The following is a 9,641-nucleotide window of genomic DNA, read 5'->3' as shown; positions in this document are numbered from 1 at the left end:
ACACATAAAACGTGAAATGTATAGTTATACAGGACAGCATAATGCTTTGATGTGTAATCTCCAAAATACGATCTTTACACCAGATTAACTCTTGAAACGTTTATCATTCTATGATACAAAGCTTTTGTTCAGTCACATTCTCCCTATTCTGCCTTTGCAGTACAGATACCCTGTCTCCCTCCAGGATGCTTTCCTGAGCGTCCATCAGACTAATTCTACCCCTTACTGTTCAGACCTCCTCTTTTCAATCATGTCTTCCCTGCCTGGATGTTAAAAATTCCAATCCCCTTCCTGGCTTCTACATCCTTCTACTCCTTGCCCTACCCCCCCCCTCTTTTTTTGTTTTGTTTTGTTTTTTGTTTTGTCTCCTTTTCTTCCCCCCCCCCCCAACATTTACAGCCTTTTGCTTGCTATTTTACAAACTAACCTCATATGCCTGGTGTTTGCTATTTCCCATCTAGTAAGTTTCATAAGGGAAGAACTTTGTGTCTTTTTGTTGCTTCCTCAAACCCTGCATCAGAGTCCTGGTATATTCTGTTTTGTTTTATTTTGGAGATGAAATGTTGCTATCTTGTCTAGGCAGGTTTGAAACCCCAGAGTCAGTGACTGAAAATAGCTTCCTGCCTCAGGTCCCAGTCCTCAGTGTCCCCCTTCAAAAAGTCTTTTCCAGTCTTGCTTACCTAAGTAAGATTCTAAGTGTGTCTTAATCCTGTGCTGTGTATCAACATCTAAACTTCCTCAAAAAAAAAAAAAAAAAAAAAAACCAAACAAAAAAACAAAACCAACTTATTTATCATTTGCCTCCAAATTTAGGTGGTTTTACACCAAAAAGGAGAAATACTGGATCCCAAGCATAGGGGTGGGGGTGAAAATTAAAATAGGGTTTTAATGGTCCTGAGTGAGTTTTAAAGAAGCATTTTTTTAAAAGCCCCAAAACTTCTTGAGATGCCTGTTGTCGAAGCAGAAAATGTAAATCCAGAAGGCATTTTTTTCCTGTTGGATTCTAGGTAACTTACCCTATTATGGAGAGCCTTGTCCAAGGATGATGTAAAAGCCAAGCAAGTATTGCACTTTATCTACTTTTCAAAGTAGACTTTGAAGGTACCAAGTACCTGTCCTAGGTTCAGGTCAGCTGGACCAACCTGACTTCTCATGAGCTAAAGGAAAACAGGAGTTGAGTAACGCGACAAATACATCGATGAAGGTCCCACCCCTTCAACCTCTCCATCCCCGGACATAACAGCAAGAAACTAAAGTATAAATCCTAGGATTTAGCAGTGCCTTATTTTAAGTACCTAGAGTACCAGAGAGATCAATCCCTGACACTTGTCCTCTCTGGTAGTGATCCCTCCGGCAGGATGGATGGATGGACTGACTCACTTGGGGCCAGCCTTCCCCAGAAGGCAAACTGGGTCTGACGTTATGCTCTGAAACTGTGCCTTTGGTGGGCTCAGGAACTGCGAACCTCTCCCGAGTCAGTGGGTGCCAGCCCCCAGGAGTCCTCCAGCACCAGCGTCTAGCCCGGGCCCCCGCGCTCTAGACAAATGAAGGCCGGAGGAAAACTGGAAGCCCCGCCCCAGGGTGCGGCTAAGGCTGGACGAAACCACTGCCTTTCGTGCTGGGGGCGCAGCCCCTCTCGGCCCTGTGCACGGACTCCGCTCTTGGGACTCGGCCTGGCGCCTCCTTCTCCGTCGTGTCCCCTGCCGTGCATGGTGTGGCCCGGGGTCGCTGGTCACGCGTCGGGGTGCGGCCTGCTCCTGGTGGAGGTGGTCCCTGCTGCAGCTGCTGCTAGAGTCCCTCCGAGCGTCGCTTGCAGCTGGGAAGATGCGGGGCCCAAGTCTCCTCACCTGGGTCCTAGCCGCGGCTGTCACCTGCGCCCAGGCACAGGATGTGCCCCCGGTGGGTGATCTCCAGCCGTGGCACAGATGGGGGTGCAGGCGCGGGCTCAGGGGGAGGTGGGCGCAGCTGTGGCGGGGCGGGCGAGGGACACCTGCTCGCGGGCTGTATCTTCCGTGGGGCATCGGGGGTACTCTGGTTCGGTCCGGCGGAGTATGGGTGCAAACGTGGTTTGTGAACCCCGGGCGAAGTGACTTTGGTGCTGTATGGATCGAGTATACATTTTAGGGTTCTGGCTTTCATGAACTACTGGGTAGGATTCACGCATTCTCCAATCTTATATTTGAGATTACCAGCTTCTGTAGGCGGAACTCTCCAGAGAAAAAGCTAACGATTGACTGGTGGCCATAGCCTATTCTGCCTGGTTACCTAGTGCTTTTTCCTGAAGAAACCATCGCAGGAAGCTATGGGTCACATGCAGTCTTAGCCTAGATGATGGGAACCCCCCCCCCACTCCGCCCCCCTAAGAAGGCTGTACTGGCTGTGGCCTTCACACCCAGGCATGGAATGTCCATCTGTCCCGTGGTGCTGCGCGACCAAATCAGAAGGCCACAGACTTATATATCCGCAAGAGACTGTGAGGAACTAACATGATTCTTGTATTTAATAGAAGAGGAAGTATAGCCCTGGAGTGAAAAATATAGCCAGAGGTCACATCGTTGTTCCCAGAAACATTTCTAAGTTCAGCCTCGAGGTCGAAGCAGCGACATTTCATAGATCGATTCTATAAAGGCTATAGAATTGAAGTCTGTTTTGTTGCCAGATTTGATAACTAGGAACTTGGATGCACCTTACCTTCGAAGATGACAAGATGTTGAAAGGAGGCAAGCCATTGGGAATGGGAGCAGCAGGAGTTCTTTTAATTATTTTATTCCTAGAAGGAGAAATGCTTTTTTTGAATTTTGAGAGAGAGAGAGAGAGAGAGAGAGAGAGAGAGAGAGAGAGAGAGAGAAGAGAGAGGATATTAGCCAGCCTCTAGAATAGATACTTAATAGATAGAAGTAGAACACACAACAGGGCAGACGTGGCACACGCCTTTAATCCCAGCACTTGGGAGGTAGAGGTAGGCGAATGTTCTAGGACAACAATGGACACACAGAGAAACCTTGTCTGAAAAACAACACAACACAAAGTAGAATGCAGAATGGTATATAGATTAATTTCAGTGACCAAAACCCACATAGTATGTACAAAAGATTGAAAGATTATAAGGAAGAGCAAAGCATTTGCTCTAGTGTAGATAAAAAATGGATTTACCAAACTTGGTTGGGATTGTAAGAATTGTTGAAGAATTTTGTATTTTGATAGCCTGTGCCTTTTTGCCCAAAGATTACCAAAGGACACATAATGGTTGAGCAAATTAGGTCTAGTGATTGATGTGAGGGACTGATTTAGACCTTTTCAACCATGGGTTAAGTAACAACCAATTCTAAACAAAATACTTGGAGAATTTGAGCTTAACTCAGGATTTGTTGTAGAGTGTAGACTTAGAGCATCCTTTGACTTAGCAAAAGATGGGTGTCCTGAGTTACACGTGCTCTTTACCAGTGTGGAGACACAATGAGGACACAAGCTTGCTGTGTCTCACTTTAATGTCTCCGAGGAACTTAATTCGTGTTTGTGTCCAAGAGCAGAACACACATCCATGGGGTCCTATAAGCCTGTAAGGTGGTAATGTGCAGCTGCGAACTCAGAGCAGTTTCATGTCCTGAGAGCTAGTTTTGTGTATATTTGCTTTTATTCTTTCTCAATACTTTGTTTTTAAAAGATATCTTGTTGTTTGTTTCTTTCTTTGTTATTTTCAGTGCTAGAGTGCTCACCCAGGACCTTATACATACTGGGCAAATGACTCTTTTTTTTTTTTTTTTTTTTTTTTTTTTTTTTTCAAGACAGGGTTTGTTTCTCTGTGTAGCCCTGACTGTCCTGGAACTCACTTTGTAGACCAGGCTGGCCTCGAATTCAGAAATCCGCCTGCCTCTGCCTTCCAAGTGCTGGGATTAAAGGCGTGCACCACCACTGCTTGGCTGGCAAACGGTTCTTAACAGAGTTACATCACTAGCCCAAGCAAAATATTTCATTGATTGCAAAATATGAAAAATTAATAACCTTTCAACTGAGTTAATAATTTTTACTCAGACGAGTGGATATCAAAATCTAGTCAGTCTACTGATAATCTGATTGGAAAAGTATTTGCACAGGTCTTAACTGAAATGAGAAAAAAAAATAGGAGTAAAGCAAAAATAGTAACTTTCTTTATATTTTGGTTTTATGGCCATTTTCTTGTCATTGAACTCTTCTCTCATTAGAATGACAAAGTCAGGTGATCCATGGAGGGGATTTATTTTGTTCTAAAATCTTCACTTACAAAATAAAAATTGGGACCCTTTTTGTATGGAGGCACTGTTAAAATTTTCACTGATCTTGAAGATACTGGGGCCCAGTTCTTAAAAGGCCCTTTAAGAGCTGCCTGGAAGCCCGGACACCTTGTTTTCAGACAGAATGGAAGGCAGTTATTTTGGGGGGTCTTGTTGACTTGTTTGTTTGATTGTTTTTTGATTTTTAGCTTGAATCATTATATGAATAATAAACTAAACTATGTGGTAATAACTAGCCTTGTGGTAACCAAATGTATTTTATTTCAAAATGACCTTTGATAAGTGTGCATAAGGACAAGCTTCAAATGGCAAATGAGTTATTTCGTTTGGAACATTGAGCGTTTTTTATGTTGGCGGCTCTTTTCAGTATAAGTAATTGAAGGTGATCTTAAGTTATTCTTCACTATTCCATCTTTGAAGAGTCCATTAAGATACATTGTGCAGAGAAAAGTAGCTACTAGAGAGAAGTCCAGAAAATGAGCCGGGATACTGGGTGTCTGGGCATAATGGGAATCTTTGAAGCCACTGGAGCAGAGGAGCTTTTGTATGAAAAGTATAAATGAGAAAATGAGAAGCAGCCAAAAGCTGAGTGAGTTTCCCATGTGTGTGCCAAGTAAAGGAGAGCCCGGCAAAGTTAATGCCACAGCCCAAACGGGCAAGTTCCCGTGCTAGGATGGGCAAGGAGGGGAACGAGAGGGTTACTGTTAAATACTGTTGAGAATGGAGTGTCCATTCTGCTGGTGACTGGAAGCTACTGGTTGTCTTGTAGGTAGTACAGGGACAGAAAGGCAGTGCAGCAGGATGGGGAGTGATGGGAAGGAAAGGACCTGCAGAGAGAGAAATGACCAAGCTCTCATTAATAGACCGGAGCAGAGCCAGAAGAAGTGTGACTGTGAACACATGATTGAGTAATGAATTGCTAAAACGAGCTGATGTGTTGTCAGCTACAGATAGATGTGTGTGGTGAAACTCTTGGCATTGGCAGTGACTTTCACAAAGCTTCCATTAATCTCATAAGCCCTAGATGATTTTGTCCATATTGCTGGACTACAAAGGAAAGAATACACAGGCCTAAGCTGTCCTTTTAACTAAGTGCTGTTGCAGAGTCCTTCCCACATTCTAGCATTGAGTCAGCCAACAAGACAAACTAGGCTGCTGCCCTCCTGGGTGGTTGATTCACCCGTTTATTTAAATGCCAATAGCTTACCAGGGTGCATCCAGTTAGATCCCAGAAGGCAGGAGAGCAACCATGTCTTCATCTGGATGGTGTTTGTGAGAAACTTGCCCTTACCTTCAGTAAGAGTCAGTCATGTAACCCTGCCCATCCTCCAACTGGAGACCCTTCTTCAGCATTCCTGGAGCTAAGCTTACAGGCACACACTACTGAGTCAGATTTAAAATGTTGTGTATATTATTAGAATCATATATTTCATTGAGATTCTCACTCAAATATATAAAGGACAATATAAGAAAGGGTTCAAATATATAAAGGACCAAGTTTGCTACCATTGAAAAAATGTGTAACAGTCACCGATCCCTTAATGAAATAATTTTCACTTGGTGTGTTATTTGTATTTAAAACCATTTTTAAAATCTTAATTTGTGTGTGTGTGTGTGTGTGTGTGTGTGTGTGTGTGTGTGTGTGTAGAAGGTCAGAGGGGTATCAGATCACCTAGAACTGGAGTTTCAGGCATCTGTGAGTTGCCTGGCTGTGGATCCTGGGGATCAAACTGAGGTCTCCTGCAAGAACAGTATGTTCTTAACGATTAACTACTGAGCCTTCTCTCCAGCCCTGCTGTGTTATTGTTGGATGTGTGTTATATTCAGTAACGAAACTTTCCCTAGCGAGTATGAAGGATATAAAGACTGATAATTTTGAATAGATTTAAGTTGCTATCAAATAAGAAGAAACTGCACCACCAGCTGAACTCTTGACCTACATTTCCCCCCCCCCCCCCCCCGCCAATTTTAAATACATTGAAACATTGTTTTTCTTTGTCTTAGCAACATAAAAAGGGACTTTATGGAGGTGGGGCTGGGGAGAAGTGAGACATTGAAATTCTGTTTGTTTTTGGTTTTTTGTTTGTTTTTTTTTTTCCCCAAGATAAGGTTACTCTGCATGTCTTAGAACTCTTTCTATAAACCAGGCTGGCCTTGAACTCAGAGATCTACCTGCCTCTGCCTCCCAAGTGCTTGGGAGTCTAAATTTCATTTTTTTTTTCTCCTGTAACAAGGTAGCATAATATAGTGACAGACTACTAATACTGTACTTGTCACTTATCTATGTAAAATGCTCCTGCCTTGCTAAACTTGTCTGTTATTAAAACCATCCCTAGTTAAATTTGGGAATAGTCAGAGACCTTAAACAGTGAATGAGATGATGCCAATCCTATTTCAGTACTGTGCACAAGTTTTGAACGTAGTGTTCCTTGAAGAAGACAAGCTTGCAGCTGAGGAGACACCTCTCCTGAGTCCCCAGACTAGTCAGATGAAATGACTTCCATGTGGGGACCTTGTGAGGGACTGAGACACCAGGGTCTATATAGCTGTCTTTCCTTTTTTTCTTTTTCTTTTTCTTTTTTTTTTTTTTTTTTTTTTTTTTTTTTTTTTTTTTTTTTTTTTTAACTTGTGTTCATGTTTTATCCTTACACACACACTCTGGCTTCTCTTAAAGTCATATAAATCTTTTGGGAACCAGATCGTATGTCATTTTCATGAGCGATTATAGCAACCCACATTACTATCGCCCTCAGCTGTGACTCCCACATGTAGCATGGCCTGGTTGCTTTTCAGATCTTACCCCTTGGACAGGTCACCTTATTTCCTAAACACCCGACTGACCACTTTCACTTTCTCTCTGAGGTGTTCACTAAGAGATGTGCATGTGGTTTGGTTTTATTTTAGCTTCAGATCCCATGTCATGGAAGTGTAATGAGGAAGTGATAATAGTCATTGTGTTTCATTATTTACTTAATTGAGTCTGGTTACCATGGAAAGATCCGAACTCTATGCAGATTATTCTTTTAGGGATCAGACTGAAGCAGTTTGTGTGTGTGTGTGTGTGTGTGTGTGTGTGTGTGTGTGTACACCAAAGGTCAGCATGCCTTACCTATTGTTTCCACTGTACTTGAGACAAACTCGCCCGTGAGCCATTTAGCTGTGTTGGCCCGGAAGCCCTCAGGTTTGTCCTCTTTCTATGAACTGTCGCCTCTGGGGCAACAGATGTGCGCCACCATGCCTGGTTCTCTTGGTGTAGGCTGGACATTCAAACCCAGCTCTCATGCCTGAGCAACAAATACTTGGTTCGCTAAGCTGGCTCCCCGATCCTTAAAGCACTGCTTTTATGGTTGTGCCATAGGAAGTTGTGACAGTAGCTGATGAAGCCCTGAATTCGGATTCTGTCCATCACTAATGGAGCTCAGCCTAGCATTCTGAACATGACCATACAATTCCCAGTTAACTTGAAACTGAGCAAAAGGAAAGAGACAGGATGTTTGTATATCGAGTCATATTTTCTAATATTTATTTTTATTTATGTATATGAATGCCATATAAGTGAGGGTGTGCTCAGAGGCCAGAAAGAGGGTCTTAGATACCCTGGAGGCTCAGCTACAGGTAGCTGTCAATCACCTAACAAGGGTTCTGGGAAATAACCTTGGGTCTTTCACAAGAGCATTGTGCATGTTTAACTCCCAAGCCATCCAGTTCTCAGGTCTAGTGTAATCCTAACCAAGTTTAGATAGTTAGAAGAAATGTATGTTACTCATGTTAATAGAAGTAAGAAAATTGCGCTGGTAAACCTAGTAATTATTCATCTTACTAAATGATTTGCTTTTATTTTTGGTTATTTTATGTGGATGGGTGGTTTGCCTGCATATATGTTTGTGTACCACACATGCGTAGTGCTCACGGAAGCCAGAGAATATGTCAAATCCCCTGGACCTGGAGTTGCAGATGGTAGTGAGCTGCCATGTGGGTGCTGGGAAGCTGGGTCCTCTGGAAGGACAGCCAGTGTTCTTCACCTCTGAGCCATCCCTCCAGCCCCACGAAATGATGTTTTGAAAGTTCATGTTTGTGGTCGAAGACTTTCTTGAACTACTTTTATAGTTACCAACCTCAATCTTATTAAACAAGGACTAGTGAATTTGGAGCACATATCCTTCACTGTAGTAACAATTTCCTTTTTTTGTTTTCTGTTCTCTCTCTCTCTCTCTCTCTCTCTCTCTCTCTCTCTCTCTCTCTCTCTCTCTGAATGTAGGCACGTGCATGCCACCACTCATGTGGCAGTCAGAGGACAACCCTGGTTGTTGGTCCTCACCTTACATCTTGCGACTTTCTCTTTGCCCTGCACATCCCTGCTGCAGCTTGGAACCTTCCAGGGATTTTCCTGCCTTTGTCTCCCATCTCCCTGTGGAATGCTGGAGTTGCAGCCCCTTGTGCTGCATGCTCGGCTTTGTGTGAGGGGTCTGGGAATTCTGACTCAGGTCCTCACTGCTGTGTTCCCAGATGGTGCTTTCCCTCGCTGAGCTGTCTCCCCTCGCTCCCCTTCCTTCTTCCTGTGACTGGAGATGGCACTCAGAGCCAGCCTGCTTTGAACTCAGTATGTCCTGAGGATGGCCTTAAGCTCCTGATCTCCCTGCCTACCCCTCCCAAACGCTGGAAGTGCAGGCGTGCAGCGCGTGCAGCAGTCTTGCCCTGCTTGCAGGGGCTCTTACTGCTTTAAAAGAGTTTCAGGTAATGGTATTTTCAAACATTTAAAAATGCCAGAGACTCATTCTCTGAAAGTTCTCCATGTATTGTGAAGTAAAATTATACACACTAAAGAATAAATATTTAGAAATATATATATATATATATATATATATATATATATATATATATATATCAGGTATACATGGGTAAAGAAAATGGGGTCATATGGCCAGGCTCCTAGTCCATTCCTTCTCCAGTCCCCTCCCCAAGATCAGCCACCTGCAGCTGTTTCTGCTCTTACCTGACTAGATGATTACATATTCAGGAACCAGTTCACTTGTCACCAGTGTCTCCTGGCACACGAGTTGTTTACAGCTGACCTTCTTTAACTGATTGTGGCGGAATCAATCAAAGACTACATGTATCGTAGTGATACGTGGGGCACTAAAAAATGTTATCTCTCTATGTGTTGATATTGGTGATGTATACTATAGCTGTCTGAATTAATTAGGTTCAGGTGTTCGCAAGGGTGGATAAAGAGCTTACTTTAAACACCCTTCCCACTGTTATTGTCTTCCTAATTGCTCTGTGGAGATAGCCCCCACGAAATACAGCTCACCATTAAAAGTAGGTCCTTGGTCTTCCAAACTCTATATGACCTAGCACAAGGCAAGGCCT

General features: G+C 43.4%; 1 protein-coding gene across 1 annotated transcript in view; it reads left to right on the top strand.

The window, feature by feature from the left end:
• The first annotated feature begins 1,664 nt into the window (after nucleotides 1–1,664).
• Asah1 (N-acylsphingosine amidohydrolase 1) overlaps nucleotides 1,665–9,641 on the top strand; it is a 32,908-nt gene continuing 24,931 nt past the window's right edge. The window contains exon 1 of the mRNA XM_021218830.2: nucleotides 1,665–1,899. Coding sequence (XP_021074489.1) covers nucleotides 1,825–1,899 — 75 coding nt within the window. The 5' untranslated portion in view covers nucleotides 1,665–1,824. The remainder of the gene's footprint in view (nucleotides 1,900–9,641) is intronic.

Source organism: Mus pahari, chromosome 19 (genome assembly GCF_900095145.1).
Source record: "Mus pahari chromosome 19, PAHARI_EIJ_v1.1, whole genome shotgun sequence".
In the NCBI taxonomy this organism is placed as follows: Eukaryota; Metazoa; Chordata; class Mammalia; order Rodentia; family Muridae; genus Mus; species Mus pahari.
This window is presented reverse-complemented; position numbering and strand designations above follow the sequence as displayed.